The sequence below is a fragment of the Hibiscus syriacus genome, unplaced genomic scaffold, assembly GCF_006381635.1.
Source record: "Hibiscus syriacus cultivar Baekdansim isolate YM2019G1 unplaced genomic scaffold, ASM638163v2 tig00112114_pilon, whole genome shotgun sequence".
Classification (NCBI taxonomy): domain Eukaryota; kingdom Viridiplantae; phylum Streptophyta; class Magnoliopsida; order Malvales; family Malvaceae; genus Hibiscus; species Hibiscus syriacus.
The window spans coordinates 922,056-943,573 of record NW_024063255.1 but is presented as its reverse complement, the minus strand read 5'-3'; the positions used below and the strand labels follow the sequence as shown (position 1 = coordinate 943,573).

Sequence of the window (21,518 nt, the reverse complement as noted above, 5' to 3'; positions counted from 1 at the left end):
AATAAACGTCATATTGATCAGTTGAAGTGAAGTCAAATACAACCTTAAAAAAGTTAAACAAAAAAAAACGATCAAACGACTGTCAACGGATAGAGACGAATCAAAATGTGCCAAAAGTAAAAAAAAAAATACATGTTTTAAAATACCAACTAAAAAGTGACTTCCATGGATGTGTTGTCCAAATCAAAATTGAAGGCAATAAGACAAGAGGGTACAACATGACATGGTCATCAATGCATGCATATCAACTAATTATATAATTTCTTTAAGAATTTCTATAAGATTTTAGTCTGATTGTAAAATAAGTACGTGTTTATTTTCAAAATTTTAGTTAAAGCACGTGTATAATATTACATTTCAAAATCATGTGAAAATAAGTCTGTTATATCCGTTAAGAATTCTATCACTTAATGAAAATTTGATACATGACATTTATTTATCTTCTTTCCTACCTCATTTTTTTCGTTCTTTCTTTATTCTTTTTAAAAAAATATAAAATTTTAAAGAAGATGAAAATAGACTATAATTATTTTCTGATATCAATATAAATTCTAATTCTCAAAAATTAATTTTATAAATTTTTATTACAATTTACATCTTTATACTTGTTTTCTTACAAAATAAAAAACTCTAAATCCAAAAATTAATCTCAAATATTATAATTCTGAAAATTCATCTATACGTTAATGAAATCAAACCCATTATTACGTCAATGGTTTCTTCCAACTGCCGACCACCTTTAAATACTTATATTTTTTTAAAAAAATAGGATAAAGTACACAGATGGTATGCTATCGACTATAAGACTTTGTTTTGTTGAATTCCTCAATTATTAAAAGGTTACAAAATGATCGTTCGACTATTCATATGTTCCAAACTCGTTTTTTGGTTAAAAATTGACGATAGGCTAAGCTGGATATTAACCTGTTGATTGAGATCTGATAAAATCTGATCTCATAATCTCAAACGACTATCATATCTCAATCAACATGTTAACGTTTAGATCAAATGACCGTTAAATTTTTAATGGTAAATGACGAGTTTAGAATATAATGACTAGAAAGGTGACTATTTTTTAATTTTTAATAGTAGATGGACTCAACAAAATAACGCCATATAATTGGGAGATTATTTTGTAAATTTTAATAGTTAAGAGATTTTATTGTATATAGTCTGAGGACCATTTATGTAATTTACGCAAAAAATTGACAGATGTGATACACCAATGACTTGTTCTCCGTGATTTTTTTCACCTTTAAAACCCTTTCTATCGAAGAAAACGACACCCAAATCCCACAAATTAATTCTCTAATTTCTCAATTATTTTTTTGGATTTTTGTTGTTTACTCAATCAAAGCCTTTTGTTCTGTCAAATGGGATTCTTGGTAGTTGAGCTACAATTCATTTGCATTGCGTTGACTTGTTATTTGTTTTACATCATGGAGAGCTCGTCTCCATTTCCCTTTCTGGGTTTCTCTTTTATATGATCAGCCTCTAAATTCTAGCTCTGTCTTGTTGTGTGTGTGTTGGAAACAAAAACATCAATAGAAAAGGTCAGTTCATTGAAATTGTTTCATTTCTGTACGAAAAGTGTTTGAATTTATGCTGCTTTGGTCTTTCACAGCTCGAAAATGTTGTTGAAAGTTCACATCTTTGTCAATGTTTCTTGGTGGTTTGATAAAGATTTCCTTCGACTTATAACATGATATGGTTATGGATTTCACATTGTTGAAGAAACAAAAAAATCTGGGTTTTGATAGTTTCGTCAATAGATGAATTCTTTGTAGTTTAGCCGTTGTTTGAGTTGATCATGTTGTTTTGTTTGTGTTGATATGCAGTGAGGTTTGTTTGTTTGTTTGATTGAGGGGGAGGGGGCAATGAAGTGTTTTCATTTCTCTGGTAAAGAGAAGAATGATGAACCGAAAACTACAAAGTCTATTTCGGTTCGATCCTCCGAATCGGTTTCGATGTCGACTGATCTTGAAATGAGGAGATCAGGGTCTGAGTTAAATTCTCAGAATGTCTCTGATATTAGCAGCACTGGATCTTCGACCGTGAAGAACTCGTTTGCTGCTTTGTCTCAAAGACAAAGTAATCTCAGGGAGTTCACATTCTTGGAGTTGAAGGCTGCAACGAAGAACTTCAGTCGGTCCTTGATGATCGGAGAAGGCGGATTCGGTTGTGTGTATCGAGGTGTAATCAGAAGCACCGAAGCTTCCACCAAGAAGCTCGAAATTGCTGTTAAACAACTCAGCAGAAGAGGATTGCAGGTGAACTTTCTGCTTCTCTAACACAATGTTCTCGAGTTTGTGAGTAAATTAGCAATTTGGGCATCATATCTATGCTTTATTGAACTTTCTCCCAGGAGCCCCTTTTGATCCGATAAAGTTATTACATGGAGGGGGTAATCGATAGTTCGATCTACATACCGAATTGCAATACTTCATAGGTTTCTTAAGATCATTGTTTACATGAATGAAGATAATATAATGCTGTTATTCTAAGGAAATATGCTTAGTTTCATTTAGCCGAACTGTATGATATACTCTATGAATGCCCGGTTATCTCCTTTAAGCACATCCTTCTATACGACATAGCCCGAAAACCCTCTTTGATACCCGATAAGTAATATAATTTAGGTATTCGCTTGCTGACACCATGAAGCATTTTACCATGTTCAAAGTCCTTGATGTACTAGTGCAGCAGTACCGGTGCCCTTTTTTTACTTTTTCGGTGAGAATTAGTTCCTACAAAATGTTCTTTTACAGGGGCACAAAGAATGGGTGACTGAAGTTAATGTTTTAGGGGTTGTTGAACACCAAAATCTTGTCAAATTGTTGGGTTACTGCGCTGAGGATGATGAAAGAGGCATACAGAGGCTACTGATATATGAATACATGCCAAACCGGAGCGTGCAGGATCACTTGTCGAGCCGGTTCCATACGACTCTTCCTTGGGCCACAAGAATGAAAATCGCTCAGGATGCTGCACGAGGCTTGTCGTACCTCCACGAAGGAATGGATTTTCAGGTTTGTTTTACTTCTCAGTAGATATATCATTACGGAAATTGATAACTAGGGTGCTTCATTTTGTAATCGAAACCAAAAGTCACCTCATTATTACTTCTAGCCTAAAGAATTTTCGGTTTATGGTTGCTACAGATTATTTTCAGAGATTTCAAGTCTTCAAACATACTCTTGGATGAGCAATGGAATGCAAAGCTCTCGGATTTCGGGTTAGCCAGACTGGGGCCTTCAGATGGATTAAGCCATGTTTCGACTGCGGTAGGTTCAAATTGCCTTGAACTCTTGGATTTGGTATTCTCTTTGATATTAATTCTGCAGAATATTCGTAAGCATGTTTGTTTTATGGAAATAGAGGTACCGATTTGTCCTGGTTTTGTGCAGGTTGTTGGAACCATTGGATATGCAGCTCCTGAATACATTCAAACTGGCCGCCTCACGGCGAAAAGTGATGTATGGAGCTATGGAGTTTTCCTTTATGAGCTCATAACTGGTAGGCTTCCATTGGATCGTAACCGCCCCAAGGATGAACAAAAGCTCTTGGAATGGGTGAGGCCACACCTATCTGATAAGAAGAGGTTCGTGCTGATCTTGGATCCGAGGCTTGAAGGCAAGTATTCCCTCAAGTCCGCTCGTAAACTCGCAATGGTAGCCAACAAATGCTTGGCTCGGCAGGCGAAACAACGCCCGAAAATGAGCGAAGTTCTACAGATGGTAAGTGAAATTATGGAAACTGAAGATATGGTAAGCCCTCAGCCCACTACAAAGAGTTCAATTCAGAAACATGCTTCTGAACCATCAAAACGAGAGCGCTTGAGAAGAAGGTTCATTGATCTGATAACCGGGGACAAAGTGTTTTCGGTTTGGCGAACATGGAGGCCGAAGATCATGAGAACTACATAAGCTACACTATTTAGTTTGAATTTTGTCGACATTCATATGTTCATGTAAAAATAATTGTAAAGGTTTTTGTAGGAAGTTTCATATATAAAAACCAGTTCAAAAATGTAGAAATTTAAACTACATTTCTTAAATTCTCAATAATCTTGGTGAGCGCCGAGTATGTTCCAATGACTGATGAAACAACTCCCACTGCAATAATTATAATACAAACTGCAGCCTGCAATAAAATGGAAAGATTATCAGCAATATAAAGTTTCGTATTCATGTTCGATAAATACCATGTCTGAAACTTGTATCATCGTACCTGAATGCGGCTTACTTTACCCCTCAGTATGCTTAGATAACAAGCAGGAGGAAGTATCAAGGCCTGCAATGGAAGTAAATTATCAGAAAAAATGGACATCAGTCTTTAAGTTCTATATTTATTTCAGCCAAGGAACATCCATGATTAACAATGGCAGAACGATAACTTACGACAAGCATTGTGAGTAACGACCCTATTAGTGACAATACCAAGCCTGCAACAAAAGAAGAAAAATCCTCCGATGATAACCTGGAAATTTCAGTGAATTTCCGAGGGGTTTACGTTCTTTGAACATGAAAGGTAAGATGAAAAGGTGCTTACCGAAGAAGGGAACACTGAGACCGACGAGCAAGGTCGATATCACCAGTAGTGTTCGGATCACAATAGGGTAGAAGTGAGACTTACGAAACCGTGATGGTAACAATTCCTCGAGACTCATTGCCACTGGAGACAAGGTTAATGCATATGTTTGGTCTGATTAAGGCTTACATGCATAATATATATATCTAAATATATCTCAGTATCTCATACTTACACTCGAGTTCGACTAACATAGATATAAAACTCGAGTTCGAGTAATATAGATATGAAGAAAAAGGATATTTGGTAAATGGGTTGACAATCTGCAAAAGAATAAAAAAGTTGAGTATATATTTAGTTTCACATATGGATATTACTTACTAAATACAGAAGTCATCAAACGCTATTTGAAAAAGGTAATGATCGATATTCGACTATGTTACTCTGACTATTCATTTTTTAAAGTACTTATGTCCGACATATTTGTAATGAAGTATAGAACAGCGCACCGTCGCCCAAACAGCAATCTTTGACGCGATCAGATCTTTAGGCATGTTAAGTGTAAACTGTGATTCCGCTGCTTCCCCGAACATTTTGTACCCCACAATTGCAGTTCCAGCATACAACAGAGTACAGATTCCGAAACTGCAAGGAGAATTAGAACCAAAGATGACAATATTAGATACAATGCAACACATTGCACGATCAATCTTCCGAGTGCGATTGTGAACCAGCAAAAAGAATCCGAAAAGGAGTAACACCACAAATAGATTTGATGAGCTTTAGTTTACCATGATAAGAGTACTGAAGAGAATTGAGCCTGTTCTGCCATCGAAGTGTATATATTAGGGAAAACGGCATGTCCCGAATAGCAGAAACCGTAGAGCCCGACAGCGACCGGAAGAGTAGCAAAATTCAATGGTGTCCCTTTGTTGTGAAACCCAACTTGATCTACCAAGCCAACCCAAAACAAGCAAAGTACCACCAACAATGATGCAACAACTCCACCAGCTGTAAAAACAGACAAAGATTGCACTTGGACAACCTCAAATTACGTCACGAAAATAGAACAGCTTGTTTTATTACCTGAGATGTAACTAAGGACACTGAGGTCTCTAAGCCAAACAGTGGGAAGAACAGCGAGGGTCGTTATCAAACAGAAGAAACGATGCGAGCTCAACTCGAATCCGCCCCAACTAAGATGCGCATTCGGGAATAAGGATGATAAGTTATCACCCTCTAGAATTATATAGTCAACACAAGAAGCCTACATTGAAGATTGTAAGAGTAAACTCATAGGTGTAGATGAGAATCAATGTTCAAAAGAATATCTATCACATTCAAGCTTGCATGCATGCATGTGTACAATGCTTAATTTCTCATGTTAACAGTGTAACAATACACAGGTGTAGATGAGAATCAATGTTCAAAAGAATATCTATCACATGCAAGCTTGCATGCAAGCTTGCATGCATGCATGCATGCGTACAATGCTTATTTTCTCATGTTATCAGTGTAACAATACATACATACATACTATCTATCTATCTATCACATGCATGCATGCGTACAATGCTTATTTTCTCATGTTAACAGTGTAACAATACAAAATTATCTGCACTTACATATAGCTCCACATACAAAATTATCTGCACCCACAGAAGAAGAAGCAAGAGCAAATTTAAAATCAGTGGCATATGTCAAGTTATGTATTGGATACAGGTTCAAACAGAGTATTTCGAGAAAAATGAAGAATCGGAACAATATAGAGATTATGACTTACGGAAAGGGTGATTCTACCGGCAGCACCAAATGCAGCTTGACCGATATCCGGGTAAGTTTCGAGCTCGGGTGAGCTATCCAGACATTGGCGCAGAAGCAGGCCAGTGTAATAAGAAAGCAATGCAAATGTTAATAATATTATAAGCCCTAACCATCCTCCTTCTTTGGCTGCATATGGGGTGGAAAGGATTCCAACTCCACATAGCACATTGATCCCTACACAAAATGTAGAATTTTAGCTGGTTTTTAACAAATGTTTCTTGTAAAATTCGACCGAACAAATCAAATTCAAACTAACCATTCATCACTGCTTGACCATAGGTACTCTGGCGACCAAGGGGAATTCCATGCGCATGGTCGACCTCGTACACTTTGTCATCGAATCTCACGGATGTTTTCCTTGATGGCGGCGCTGGAGTCACCAAAGAGTGCGTACTACGTTTATCCGGCTGTATTTCATCATCTACCGATGGCGGTAGCAATGGTTTCCTCACCGGTGTGTGTTGTATTTCTGGTGTAAATCTCCGGGTTAACGATGACAATAGAAACGAGCTCCCCAGTCTCGACACTGTAGGAGTACCCAAGAACCCGATGGTCGGAGAAGGTACATTACTATACAAATCAATAGACTGCCTGAAAAGAAAGGAAAATCAACATAAAGTTATAAGCATTTCGAATTCTATGTGCCGGATAATCATTCTCTGACATTAGTATTTACAGTGTCAGATACGAGTACATGTTCGATAAGAATATGCTTAATTTTTTGAAAATTTTCACATAAAGATGTTCCATTTACTTATGTTCGAATGTGTCACCTGTAACTTTGAGGCCATTGAGTGGCCAGAGAACTGGGTTTGCTTTGTTGCAGATTTTCAGCTGAAGAAAAATAAGTATAAATGTCATGTCCATCATCTTCATGTCTGTTGAATTTCTCCACTTCTTCTTCTTCATCTTCGCTTTCGATGTAGAAACTCTGATCCGAAACCGAGTTCTTCATTATCGTCTACGTACCCTCAATCTCCTGCACAATCTTTATGATCTCAACACATTTGCAGTTGCTGATTACGAATGTAATGGATGTTATTACGCGTCTAAAATCGGAAAATATAAGGACATCAACCATACCTTAAATGGAAGTAATTAATTCTTCTCTTTGATATGGATTGGTATGGCAAGTAGTTTTCACCTAAAAATGTCAATAAATTGGATAAGATAACGTGTAGGAATGAGTAAATTTGATGGACAAAAATTGAATATTCCAATGTAAAGGCATGCCATATTTGTAGGGGATTGAATTTGAAGTTTTCAAAAATGATTTCTTTGGTTTTCTCGGCAACCAAACAAACATCGAGTGCATTGAACAAGAGTAGTCTAAAAACCAAACTTTTCCCTGAAAATTTTTCTGGGTTAAATTAAACAGAAACCATTGACCATCTTGAAAAACATGTCTTAACATCAGAATCATAACCCATTTATATATATATATATACACACACACACACACACACATTAGAATCATAAAAATAAACCTTTTTCTTAACATCTGATACAGAAAATGATTTGAGTTCTTTCCTGGAGATGAAGATCTGAATCAATAAACAGAACAAATATGTAGAAAATCAACCACAGAAAAAAAAAAGGATAGAAATAGAGAGATATTGTCTGTTAGGACTTAAACTGAGTGATATATATAGACATTTTTTACATTAATTTATGATTATTTATGATTTAAATATTTTAAGTCAAATCAATTTTTTTATTATCTAAATTTTATTTGAATTTTTTTTGTATTATTAATAATATCTTATGTGGATTTTTTAAATTATATTGTATTTTCTTAGTTAATTAGTTTCAATTTTCATCTAATATAATATTTAAAATCTATGAATTTCATTGTACTTTGAGTAAAGTCCTCTTCCTCTTACATTTTTTTTTGGAAATTAAAAAAATGTTGTTGCCAACTTGGCTTCTTATCTTTTTAACAATTAAATCTTTAAAAAATGTTTTATTAATTACTTTAATTTATATTAGATAATGAATTTATACTTAATAATTAAATCATTATGATAAATTTATTTTGGTTATATATAATAAATTACACAAAATATTCAAATTTCAATTTCAAGTAAAATGAAAAATCCAAATAAAAAGATTAAAAAAAGAGTCTAAAAATGAATAAGGAAATTAAAACAATGATATATATGGTGTTTTCCCCCAAAAAATTTACATTCAACTTATATTATGTGATAAAACTTGATGTATAAAATTCCTACAAAAAATGGAATTAAAATTGAAAAAAAAAAACTCTTTCAAGTTAAAGAACAAAAATGGAAAAGCATACATCTATGGCTGACCATTTTAACTATTGAAGCCATCCTTTCTCCTTCTAAACAATGTGACGAAATGAGGTGATTTTACTGCAATGACTCGGTTGGAAGCCGAAAACATCTACGAACTATCACGCAAAGTAGGGAAGCTAACTCCGTCCTTCAGATGGCTAGTCGATATCGGACAAAACCATTTTAGTGCGTTGGGACCCAATACCTGATTCAGAGGTCGATATATAAGAGACGGTCGGAAAATACGGAGAAAGAGGGAGGAAGGGAGGAGTACCAAGGTAATGTTTTTGTAAACACTAAGATCGAATGGATGGCGATAGCCGAGCCCAGATTTCTTCGCCAACCATGCGGCTCGTATTCCTTCGTAATACTGGCAAAAGGATAGTTTGTAGGTGGTTTAGAGGATTATGGAGGGGTAAATTCAAGCCGTGGAACCAACTGCAAAAAGGTCGGTCGATGGTGTACCTCTATGGTTGTCATATTGTGAGTTATAAGGTAGATATGCCAGCCTAAGAGAGTCCCGACTGTTACTGATAGCGCAAGCGTCATTACTCCACAAGCAAGCTACAACACATTCCGAGAATTTATTAAATAGCTTATAAACTCGCATACAAATGAATCGAGGGGCGAGAAGAAAGAACACCCGGGGGAGGGATGGTGTGCGTGACATAAAAGCTACGTTACCAGGCTGTGCGTTGCATACAAATATGTCTAGGACACATTGACTCTTCAAATATATGTAAAAAGTTTTAAAAAATGAGCGTATACTTGTCGGGCTCATATCCGTATCCGAAACTCACTCCCGAGACCAGATAACATAGTTTTTTCTCACACTCAGCAACACATAATACATAATCATTCTTCTAGTAAACAGCTTACAGAAACTACAATAAATTGCAGATGCACATATGTAACGACAACTTACATAAAAAAATTTGAGGGGAGTTCCGCTGTTACTCCAATCCTTCTGACGGGTACAACTTATTACAATTACCTATGAACGACATGTTTCATATTATAACTTGAGGCAACATCGAAAAGTGAAAAAAGAAAGAAGAAACGAAGACAAGGAGCAATGATACATACTGTTGAGTGGATGCTACCAATGGTGGCATAAAGTATAAGATCGAAGAAAGCTTTATAGTTCCGATAACCAACACAATTATTTATCCACAGGCAATGATGATCCTGCGTTCGATTTAGCATTAGAAACCATTATGGTCAAAGAAAAACTATTTACTTGTATAGAAATTGTTTAATATGTCCTACCATCCTTAGTATGCATCTTTTGCAAACCCGGCAATGATGAGTCCTCCGGGGTTTATATGCAGCACATTTGTCACAGTATTTCGATTGTAGAACCTAAATCATCCATTACAGAAATCAGATCACGCAATGAGTTTGTTCATTAAGGTGGAAAATGATCCTCCATAGTCACCAAGCAAGATTAACCTTTCCCTATGGATTCTCAAAGGATGGTCCTTTGGCCTCTAAAATGGAGAATACATCAACAGCATTTCGATTGTAAAACCTAAATCATCCATTACACAATCCTACATCGATATGCAACAATAATCACCCTTTCGATATCGAGGCTCTTTTTTCTCAAAAAAGAGATAATGTAGACATCTAATGGGGACAATACCTCCTAGGACACAATAATCTTTGCATCAACAAAATGATCCACTACAAATTCTAGTACTACATAAAACATAGCCTTCTCTCATCAACTTTCATCAAACATTAGGAAAATTCTATGGAACAGAAAAGTTATGGGACAATACAGATTCAATCAACAAAGAAAAAAAAACCCTTATTTTCTAACAGTAAAAAACCCAGCAAAATCTACCATAAGACCCAGAAATTCATTCTAATTTCCTCATCTTCCTATTCTATTAGGAAAACCCAAATACCACCAAAACTCAATTAGAAAAAAAACTCAAAACTTTCTCTGAACAACTATTGATTGGATACATAATTTCAAAAAGAAAAGGGGGAAAATCTTACATTTTTCTTTGGTTCTTGATCTGATGCAAAAGAAGTATCTTCAACATCAGGGATATAAGACAAGGGAACACAGCCTGGATCAGTAAGAACAGCAACGAGGAAAGATAAGAGACAGAGAGAAGCCACGAAAGTGAAGATTGTGTTGTTTAATGAACCAGCTGAGGTCTGCAAACCAGCCCAATCTTCGATGAAGATGAAAACCGTGATATAATAAACGAAACCCATCATGAAAAACGCGGAAAAGACTGGAATCGAGAGGAATTTTTTTAGCTTCATTTTTTGGAGATTTGTGGTTTGGGAACATCAGAGCTTGGAGGCACGAAAGTTTTTTTTTTTTTTTGGTTAGTTACTTAGTTTTAGGCCGTTGATACAGAACATTAATTTCGTAAAGAGTGAAATACATATTTTGGTCCGCCATCTTTTACTTAGTTTCTGTTTTAGTCATTTATTGTTAAAAAATTAACAATGATGTTGATTTGATATTTTAATTATTTTCAATATTGATGTAATATTGAGTGTTAGCATAAGGTAATATACTATATCAATATTGAAAAATAATTAAAAATATCAAGTCAACATTATTGTTAATTTTTTAACGATGGATAATTGAAACAAAGTTAAAACATAGTATTATATATGATTTTGAAAAAAATAGGATAAATTTCAAGCTTAGTACCTAAACTATCAATTTTGATCTATTTTAGTATCTAAACTTTTAATTTTTTTAAATTATACCTAACGTTTAATTTTTGTTTCATTTTAGTACCCATTAAAAATTTAACGTTAAGTTTTGAAAAAAATTAAAAGTTTACTAAAACTGATAGTTTAGGTACTAAACGCGTTAAGCTTTTAACAGCAGGGTATTAAAATCAAATAAAAAATAAATGTTAGGTATGATTTAAAAAATTTGGAAGTTTAGATGCTAAAACGGATCAAAACTGATAATTTAGGTACAAATGCGTAGTTTATCTAAAAAATAATAGTTGCATGACCAAAATACAAACTAAGTAATAAGGAGATGACCAAATAGATAGTTTACCCTTCGTAAGTTACTTTGTCAAGTCAGGTAGGTCGAACCCACTTAATTTGTTTTTGGGCCTCTAGAAGTGTGTGGTCCGAAGTCTGGCCCTGGTAGTTAACCTTATCTTTGTGGATTTAAAATCTTAAGTAAAAGGAAACCTAGTACAAAATAAGGGTTCCTAAGTCCTTTAAAAGATGGATCGAGAAAGAACGAAGTGGTGTAAATCATAATTTATTGTTTTAATTTATACAGAAATATCATCTCAGAACTTATCAATTGATTCCAATAGTAAAATAGAGTGTAGTTTTCTTCGGAGATATGGACTCGAGTACCTGCGTTTGTAGGGTGTTAGATGTATACGCGTTGTCAATAGTTAAAAAAGATTCCGAACAGATATTATCTTATAATCACCTAGACTATTTAGAAAAAAGAAAAATACCATCTCGTAGTGTTAAAGTATTGATATTGTTGTTGTAAATTAGCCCTATATGCCTTTCTTTTTCTAGTTTCATTACACAATGTACATCCGTGACTTCAAGGACGGAGTCAAGATACCAGCTTAAGGAGAAAAAGTATAATTACTCATAGAAAGTGAGGAGGAAAAAATATAATTAACCATAGAAAGTGAGGGCGATAAAATCAAATTTAACTAAAATTAGGAGGTATAATTTGATATTTATCATTCATTTTTTAATTATAAAAATAATTTTGATAGCTTCGTCCCTCCATGACTTCACTAAACCTTAGGGGGCGTTTGGTTGGCGGCATATTGGATTACCGGAGGAATGGAATGTCATTCCCATGTTTGGTTGGCAAACATTCTCAGCCCCTAGTAATCTTTTATTCCCAATAGTAGTATTTTGGAGGTATATTATCGGGAATGTGAATACCCCTTCTCTTAGATATTGTTGAATTACCGGCATTTTAGACTAAAATGCCCTTAAATTTTCTCTCTCAAATATATCCTTATTCTGTCGTTGAATAAAAAATATCTACGAAGGTTAAATTACAAATTTATCCTTAAACTATTTTAGATTTACAAAAAAGTCCATAATTAGAATTTTATATGAAGTTCAGGGGTTAAAATAAAATTTTACCATTTCATTAAACCTATTTATCTTTTCAATTTTGTAAAAAAAATTATATAAATTTTATGAATTTAAAATTTTTAAAGAAAATATATAAATTAATTATAGTAATATTATAGTTGAATTCAACTTGTTAAAAAAACAAATATATAACAAGGACAATTTGATAAAATATACATTCCAATACTCTTTTATTCATTTAACAAAACACGGTAATCTTACATTCCTACTAAACAAATCAAACACAAAATACAACATTCTCAGTAATCATATTCCCTGTTAATTTTTTATTCCCACTGATAATCTTACATTCCGTGAACTAAACACACACTTAATGTTTTTCATGTGTATGGTACAAGAAACCTCAATGGATGTCATAAATCCCACAAATGAAGCAAAGCGTTTAAATTTTTTTTTGAAGGACAAAGCGTTTAAACTTTTTTTTTTTTTGAAAGAGACAAAGCGTTTAAACTTGTGTGTCTAAAATGGGGACGTACAATGTAAACGGTTGTGATCATTCAATTCTCAGCATCATCATCTCCTTTTGGGTTTCTTAATTTTTTTTCACAGCCGTAGTACTCTTGGTATCATTGGTGGCCTTCCATGGGGGACCATATCAGCCCTACTACACAAGTTCATGGCCCAACAATAATTAAATATGTTCCAACGAGAAAAACAATGATGGTAAATGTTGGGTTTTGAATTCTAAATTTGTTATCATGCTGAGGGACGGAGGATTAAATGTCGAGGGAAAATAAAATTATTTTATATCAACATAATAAGAATTTATTAAATATTTGAATCTAAAAATTAAGGAGGACAAAGACTTTAATATTAATATTTAAATTAAAAAGGACCTAAAATATTATTATACCAAAAAAATTGGGAGAGGCACCAACCCTTCCCATCCCCCAAGTAGTTTCGTCCCTTATCATGGTTTCCTGCCATAGAGGATTATAGAGATTCTTATTGTTAGAGCATTTTTTATAATCAAGTAATTATCTTTATAAATATATGGTAGGAACTATGATTAGATTTTAAGTTGTTAATGATATTCCTCTTGTATTATTATATTTTTGACATTAGTGAAAATTTTTATCACCCGCACATAATTTACTTAAAGAGTTTTTCACGTAAAATATAAGTATCTATTTAATTGTACGATCGCGTTGTTTGTATTTATCATTTAATAAATTAATATCGAAACATCCAAATTGTACTATCTAATCAATAGGTAGTGTGTGAAGGGGGCCATGAATTTGTTTGATTCACTGTATTTCTTAAATTTGATGGGTAAGTAGCATAAGGTTTGAAGGGACCGAGGAGGACATGTAGAAATTAAGCTGCCTACGTAGCACCGAATACACACACATATATCTTTAGAATAAATTATACCAAATATTTTCATTTTCTTTATAATCCACGATATTTTTTTACCCTTCGACCGTGGGGCTGATCCTCCTATGATTTTTTTTAATATAAATTTAGGGTGAATACAAAATAATATATGTTTAAAAAACTTTTAAATCTTTGAGAATGAACGCTCATAATTTTAACATACGCGGTGCTCGAATCCAAAATCTTAAAAAATAATAATAAACATTTTAACCACCAAAATCGCTTGGTTAATACATATTTACGCTTTCAATCTTTTCTGTATAGATTAATTAAAAAATCAAATAGTACTAACCATATTCAATGGTGATATTATATACCATAATAATATATCAAATAATTGTTCATGTATCATATTTAATATTTTATTAAAATAGTATAAATTAAGTTGTTTTAGTAGCTAAAGAGACTATTATTATCCCTAGAAGTCTCAATTCAAACACAAGAGATTACCATCACTATAATTTATTACTTTATAATCACCTTAAAATAATAAAAAAATTATTTTATTAAGATGCAGAGATATTTTATGAACATTTTCATTTTAACACTAAATCATTAAATAGTTAAAGATATGATGATGTGACAGTTTTTTTCTTTTTGTTTTAGACATTGAACTTTAGTTTACATATCATTTTGGTCTATGTAGATAGTCGTCAACTTTTTCGATCGTTATTATCCATCAATCGTTACCTGTAATCAGTAGACATTCGTAATAAGATTGATATCGAAACATTCTTATTTCACTTCTCTTTTTTCTCCTTCAAATGATTTTTCATGAAACTCACTTAAAATCGATAAACTTTATCTAAAGATTCAATGTTATAATACTCCAATCTCCTTCTACGACCATCCAATGGAGCTAATTTTGATTATCGGATTTGTGAATACCTATCATTGTTTGAATTTTTGAACAAACTCCTTAAACCCCTCAAATCCAAGAAAACCTCTAAATCAATATGAATTTATAAATATTTTTTAGCTTCCACGTCAACACATGTCGATATGAAACTACCACATCATCCAAATGTTAGTAGGTTAATGGCTCAATGTTTACATTGAAATATTCTAAAGTTCAATGATAAAATTTTTACAAACTCAAAATTTAGTGACATTTGAGATAATTTCTCATTAATTTTATTAAAATTAAAATTAATTAATCAATTTTTAAACTATGCTAACATTTTAAATTAATAACCAATCAAAATCATAAATACTAAAATTTGATTATGTATAAGATGTATGTATGTTTAAAATTCAATATTTCTTCTATAAAACGAAATGATAATGACTAATAATCTAATATAAACTTGAAATATATATATATATTATATATATATATATATATATATTAACAATCTAAGACAATTACAAATTAGTATTTGTTTAAAAAAATAACCTATTGATAATGCATACACACCTTGTAAATATAATTGCTTGAACCTAAAACCTCTAGGAAGAATAATATTTCTTTTTACCATTAAAGTCACTTGATAGGTTAAAAAATATTATATTTAAATGGTATTATTTTTTGAATAAAAATATTATATCATTTTTATAATAGTACATATCTACATCTAATAATTAAATTTTAAATATTATGAAAACTTAATTATATGAGCTGATTGTGAATACAAGAAATATGATTTTATATCTGAAAAATATATTTACTTTTTATCATTATTATTTAAAACAATAACATATAAATTATATAAATTTGATTTGATGTGAATAAAAATAAATGATAATTTATAATTAATTCTATATTGCTCTATTAACAATCATTTGGTCTAGTGTTGTGAGACACTAAATCTTTTAAGCAATGTTACAAATTTGAATTATGAAGTTTGCGAATCAAGCAAACTGGATTGGAAGAGTATTTCCCATCATGAGACTTTACAAAATCTAATCTAAATAATTGATCAATAGATTGAATCTATAGCGCTCCGATTAAAAACAAATCTATAATACTGATAGAAAAGTAATATTTTTTCTCAATAAATTTAATTTTATTTTTTAAATCGTTTAACCTCGAAATGTGAGTCTCGATAAAAAAAAAACTCTCTAATCTTAGTAGAAGGAAAATAGTACATAATGCATGTGCCATGTAGAACACTTGTTGGAATCATAACATTTAAAACCAAATTTAATAGCTTTCTGCCCGTATTTAAGGATCGAAACCTAGACATGTGATACAAAAAAAATATTGTACAAATCTCTGTATTACAGCTTAGAGTCCTGTAATGATTAAGGTTGATCTGCAATTATATCATCGTACTCTTTGAGGTTGTTTTTCTCCCCAGATTTAGTGGATCTGTTTGAAGAAAGTCACACTTTCTTTTTCCCTAAATGCCCCCTCCACTTTACATCCCAGAGCTTTATGATTACCCAGAAAAATGGAAAAAAGAAAAACTCAAGTTAAATTTTCTCGGATACCAAACAGCAACATAGTCCATAAAAAAATTATCATTTACTCCCATGATGCGTCTCCAAGTATCAACATGTGGATTTGTCGATTAGAAATCATATTGGTTCCCATGTCTCTGTTGACTTACAGCTAATGTTGTATGTATAATTTGTTTTTTTTCTTTTGGTTTGCATGTGAGACGTTTCATTCAAGAAACATGATTATTATGTGTCCTCAAATGACCCAGAAACATGGATTACTATGTTATTTTATTAATGTATTTTTTTATGTCCTAAGTTCTTCATGTGCACGTATGAGCATATAAGAAACAAAGTTTTCTCGCCTCTGTTTTCTCTCCTTCGAAGTCCTAGTTTCTCTAGTTTTTCTTTTAAAATGTCGTCTTAGGCGTCGAGGTGACCTATTGTTATCGCCACTCATTTTTATTATTATTTTTTACTTAATTTTTTCTAATTTAGATCTAAATAAATATTTTTCTCATTTTGATTTATTTCTTTTCGCATATTCTTGAAGTATTTATTTTTGTCTGCCTTTACGGCACGATTGTTCGTCTACATTTATGACACGATTTTGTCTATCTTTATAATAGTTTGACATTTCATGTTGCATCTTGATCCAAAAATTTTGACAGTCTAGTATAGTTAGATCCCCTTTTACGATAGTTTGTCGATACATTTAAAACCATTCATAGAGCAATCTGTCATATTGATTCTCTTAATCTCCATGTTTACATTAATATTGCGTCTTAGTTCAAATAAAGATGAAGATGTTATTGATAGTTGCTTAATTTTTTTGAAAGATCAAATATATATTAAAAAACGTCCTTCATGTGCAAAATGTTGACCCCTAAACCCTAAGTAGGGTAAGAACACAAAAGAAGGAACTGGTATTGTACGGACAGGGAAACTGATGGTTTAAAATCTCTAAAATTTCATCAAACCTTAACTTCCTCAAATTTGAAACTGTCCCCATATGTTTGATATAATAGCAAATAACTCACATCATCATCATCATCATGTTCTTTTAAAAAAAAACACACAACAGTACTCGAATATATATTTATATATATAAAGGGTATTGAGATTGAGAAGCGGTTTAGTTTTTACCTTTAATGGATGACAAGAAAGCTGTGAAGATTTCAAGATCTATGAAGATTTTCATAAGGTTTTGAGCTGTGAAGTCATTAATGGCCGATGCAGCATCATCAAGATTCACATGTTTCAAAATAAAAACTATGGCCATACTTGCATGTGAATCTTGAGGATGCTGCTTCAGCAGAAAATGACTGATAAATCTTCAACTAAATGTGAAATCTGCAGGAAACAAAAGAGAATCGGAAACTTAGTTCATATAATAAATCCAACAAACTTGGATCTCTGATGCTAAAAACCTAAAACACTTTCCCTCACTCCCCAAACCAAGAAAAAAAACCCTAAGCACAATAAGAAAATATGTCCCGAGAAATTGAAAAATAAAAAAGGCTTAAACATTTTGTAGAGTTTGGGGGAAGGGAAAATGTTCAAAGAAGGTATAAGAAGGGGAGGGGAGAAGAATATTATGATATAAGTCAAGATCTAGTCAAGTTAATGTATATAAAAGAAACCTAAGAGAAGCGAAAAGATGTAGGCGAAGGAAATGTGATAGTTTGATGGTGCTTATATACACATCACATCCCTAAGAGAGATTTTCAAGCGACTTGTAGATGCATGGAAATTCTATGCTCTCGTCTATTATTTTATGTCTTTAACAAGTTAAAAAGCGAATGACAATCATATTGATATCATAATAATAAAAAACAAGATTTTACATGAAAAAACCTTAAAAAGAAAAATCACGAGTAAATAAGAAGAAATTTTACTATTATCGAAAAGAAGAATACAGAAGGAATTGTTGAAACGACTTGAATTTTAATCCTAACCATACTATCTATTTATAAGGATAAATACTTTAGGAAAGTTGCATAGAATAAATCTACTCAAATTAGGTTTCATGATTTTAATCAACATATAATATTAGAAGTATAGTCCTATTCAGATTCAAATAGAATTTGCCTCAAACATTGTAATAAGACTCTAACATTCTCCATATTGACTCACATTTTGAAAGTGCAAGAAGTTCAAGACAAAATCTTAAATTTTACAAAAAGTTCAAACTCAATAAATAACCAAATTTTTACCTCGACGAACAAGTTCTCCACCTCTTCCTTAAAACCCTTTAAAGAGTAATAATCAACAATGATTTCCAACTAGATCCAAACCATGCTCAAGCTTGGATGTATAAACTAACTTAGTCTTCACATTAGTAAAGCCATCATAAGTGTCAACTTTACTCACAATTGTATCATCCTAACTAATATCATGTACTACGATCTTCAATGACAATTTTACCTTTCTTGCTATATATACTTATAGTGAATAGAGCTATACTTAAATTTATTTTTTCCATAAAATTGAACTCTTTTTTCCCCTCAAAATCATACATAACGTTTAGTTTAAATTTCATTTTGGCATCTCACCGCTAAAAATTTAACAAAGATGTTGATGTGTCACCATAAAGCAATATCATCTCATCATTGAAAATGACATGTCAACGGTTATGTTAATTTTTAAACGGTGAAGTACAAAATTGAAACCTGAACTATACATTAAGTATAATTTAAAAGAAGATAAAATTTAGACACCAAAACGAAATAAAAGCAATACTTTAGATGCTAAAATTACCCATTAAATTATTACTCCACTTGGTGCACATACATGCGGTTAAGGTTTAGAGGATTAAATGTCGAAAAGAGTAAAATTATTTAACTTCAAAATTTTGGAGAAGGGTAAGCTTAACAAATATTCAAATTAATAGGGATTTAAATTGCCAGCAGACAAAAAATTTCTGGAGGTGCATGACCTCTCACAATCCCTCTTTGGTTCAATCACTAGTTAGGGTTGCACTCGGTTCAGCTCAATTTTTTAAATTTTGAGAAAACATGCTTAACATTATTTATTTTATTTAGCTTTTAAAATAAATAATTGACGAGAGATAAAGTGAAAGGTGAGCGGGGCTTTCCTGCCAAATCATTGCCAGCAACCTAGTACTAGGGATGACAATGGGTCGGGTCGGGTTTTTGGGTCACGGGACCTGACCCGAAAGGAAAGGGTCCTTCACCCGTGACTCGACCCGATGAAATTAAGGTTTCACCCGACCCGAATATATGACTTAGAAACCTGACTCGATCCGACCCGAAATAAAAAAATATTTTTATTCAATAAAAACAGTGACTTAATTGAAAAAAATTATATATAGAGGGGTATTATTGTAATTATCTCTAAATATATAGGATAAAATTATATATATTTTTCGGGTCGGGTCAGATTTTTTTCACCCTAAACCTGAACCCGACCCGACCCGAATAGTGCATAAAAAACCCCGACCAGACCCAAATCTAAATTTTTTTAAAAAATATCCGACCCGATCGAGTCAAAACCCGTCAGGTTCGGGTTGAGTTGCCATCCCTACCTAGTACTATTTTTTTCTTACATTTATTTGCCTTTTATTAGGCCAGCAAGTAACTGCTATATTTTATTATATATATTCAATTTAATTAATTGTGAGAGAGATGTCAACTAACCTTTCATCTTTTTCTTTTAATAGATTTTGTAATACTTAAATTATTTTTAAATAATTTAAAATGATTATAATATAGTATATATTTATTTGATAAACTTATTAAATAGTTAGTAATTGACAGGCCTACATATACTATAGATATATCTACTAGAACTCATTATTTTTAAAAAGAATGATATTTTTCTTTATCATTCAGAAACAATTAATGGGTGACGTCGGATATTCAGGAAAATTATCGTTAAATATATTATTGCAAGTCTGTTTATATTACATTTCTTGTCCTATTAGTTTCGAGTCTTGTGAATAACATCTTTAAGTTTTAAATGCTAGATTTACTGTCGGCTTGTGCCAATTCCCAAGCTGGAATATACCTTGGAAATGCGAACATCAGAAAAGCCATCGAATTCTCCAAATTAAAATATGAAATATGAATATTCATATTTTAATGATCATTTTATTAGGTTAAATTATCGGTTTCAAGATAGTTGGATCCCAATATAGTGATCCAATGTAGGATAAATTAGGCTAAATTATTATTATATTAGTCTATATATTATGAATAAATTATAAATTTAATCATTGTTAATCTTTATATTTTTCAAAGTTTAAAATTTTAATATTGATTTAAACACTAACTATTAAGTCGCGAGATGTAGAATGCGTGTATTTTGCATGGAATATTTATTGGAAAATTAATTTCTGAAAAATAAATTTATATTAAAATTGGTAAGATAAACCTAAAAACCACACACATATCAGATAGGATCATGTTACACAATGTAAAACTATTTTAGTTTTACACAGATTTAAGATCATTAGATGAGTGGAAATATATGGCTGAGATTGACTTGTTTTTTTTTTCGAGTGAATATATTCTCATTTCCTACTGTTAATCTCATCCATCTATTTTCATTCATCCAACAGTCAACTAAAAGAGTTTTACATTGTGTAACAAAATCTTATCTCATACATATATATTCAGGGGCGAACGTGTAAAGCCCCTCGATAGCAACTGCATATATATAATTAAAAAAAGTTGTCAAGTTTAGTTTAACGTTTAGCGTATAAAGAGAGTCCTTAAATTATTATCCTCATTTTAAATTAGTCCCTAAATTTTTAAATATTCTAATTTCATTCTTAAATTATGACTATCATTCTAAATTAGTCCTTAAACTTTTGAACATTTCATTTTTATCACCAAACTATGACCTTCATTCTAAATTGGTCCCCAAACTTTTTGAACATTCCAATTTCATCTAAAACTATTCACACATATTAATCGCATTCCTTTTTAATAAAATCTTTAGGCCAAG

At 32.1% G+C, this 21,518-nt stretch overlaps 3 protein-coding genes across 3 annotated transcripts; 1 reads left to right on the top strand and 2 right to left on the bottom strand.

Annotated features, from left to right (window-relative positions):
* Positions 1 to 1,448: 1,448 nt before the first annotated feature.
* Positions 1,449 to 4,011, top strand: LOC120174700 (serine/threonine-protein kinase PCRK1-like). Its single transcript, XM_039181468.1, has 5 exons — positions 1,449 to 1,553; positions 1,839 to 2,270; positions 2,769 to 3,029; positions 3,162 to 3,284; positions 3,408 to 4,011. The coding sequence occupies exons 2-5, from the start codon at positions 1,878 to 1,880 to the stop codon at positions 3,924 to 3,926; spliced, it is 1,296 nt and encodes a 431-aa protein (XP_039037399.1). The 5' UTR covers positions 1,449 to 1,553; positions 1,839 to 1,877; the 3' UTR covers positions 3,927 to 4,011.
* On the bottom strand, positions 3,953 to 7,528 carry LOC120174702 (amino acid transporter AVT1C-like). Its single transcript, XM_039181470.1, has 13 exons — positions 7,438 to 7,528; positions 7,128 to 7,333; positions 6,611 to 6,945; positions 6,314 to 6,528; positions 6,156 to 6,179; positions 5,617 to 5,797; positions 5,322 to 5,541; positions 5,040 to 5,175; positions 4,834 to 4,853; positions 4,552 to 4,697; positions 4,401 to 4,444; positions 4,231 to 4,293; positions 3,953 to 4,143 (listed from the first exon to the last, which is right to left on the bottom strand). The coding sequence occupies exons 2-13, from the start codon at positions 7,307 to 7,309 to the stop codon at positions 4,039 to 4,041; spliced, it is 1,671 nt and encodes a 556-aa protein (XP_039037401.1). The 5' UTR covers positions 7,310 to 7,333; positions 7,438 to 7,528; the 3' UTR covers positions 3,953 to 4,038.
* Positions 7,529 to 8,629: 1,101 nt separating this feature from the next.
* Positions 8,630 to 10,976, bottom strand: LOC120174701 (probable protein S-acyltransferase 15). Its single transcript, XM_039181469.1, has 7 exons — positions 10,659 to 10,976; positions 9,921 to 10,013; positions 9,738 to 9,839; positions 9,577 to 9,645; positions 9,117 to 9,215; positions 8,926 to 9,021; positions 8,630 to 8,856 (listed from the first exon to the last, which is right to left on the bottom strand). Exons 1-7 carry the CDS (start codon positions 10,932 to 10,934, stop codon positions 8,761 to 8,763), a joined length of 831 nt encoding a protein of 276 aa, XP_039037400.1. The 5' UTR covers positions 10,935 to 10,976; the 3' UTR covers positions 8,630 to 8,760.
* Positions 10,977 to 21,518: the final 10,542 nt, after the last annotated feature.

Bases quoted from the DNA above. Each gene is read 5' to 3' on its own strand.
- LOC120174700 (XM_039181468.1), top strand. From the start codon at position 1,878: ATGAAGTGTTTTCATTTCTCTGGTAAAGAGAAGAATGATGAACCGAAA. The intron at 2,271-2,768 runs GTGAACTTTCTG...GTTCTTTTACAG, and splicing joins TCAGCAGAAGAGGATTGCAG to GGGCACAAAGAATGGGTGAC. The intron at 3,030-3,161 runs GTTTGTTTTACT...TGGTTGCTACAG, and splicing joins ACGAAGGAATGGATTTTCAG to ATTATTTTCAGAGATTTCAA.
- LOC120174702 (XM_039181470.1), bottom strand. From the start codon at position 7,309: ATGAAGAACTCGGTTTCGGATCAGAGTTTCTACATCGAAAGCGAAGAT. The intron at 4,854-5,039 runs GTGCGCTGTTCT...ATTCTTTTGCAG, and splicing joins AGATTGCTGTTTGGGCGACG to ATTGTCAACCCATTTACCAA. The intron at 4,698-4,833 runs ATATCCTTTTTC...ATCAGACCAAAC, and splicing joins ATTGTCAACCCATTTACCAA to ATATGCATTAACCTTGTCTC.
- LOC120174701 (XM_039181469.1), bottom strand. From the start codon at position 10,934: ATGAAGCTAAAAAAATTCCTCTCGATTCCAGTCTTTTCCGCGTTTTTC. The intron at 10,014-10,658 runs GTAAGATTTTCC...TGGATGATTTAG, and splicing joins ATCAAGAACCAAAGAAAAAT to GTTCTACAATCGAAATACTG. The intron at 9,840-9,920 runs GTAGGACATATT...AATCGAACGCAG, and splicing joins AAAGATGCATACTAAGGATG to GATCATCATTGCCTGTGGAT.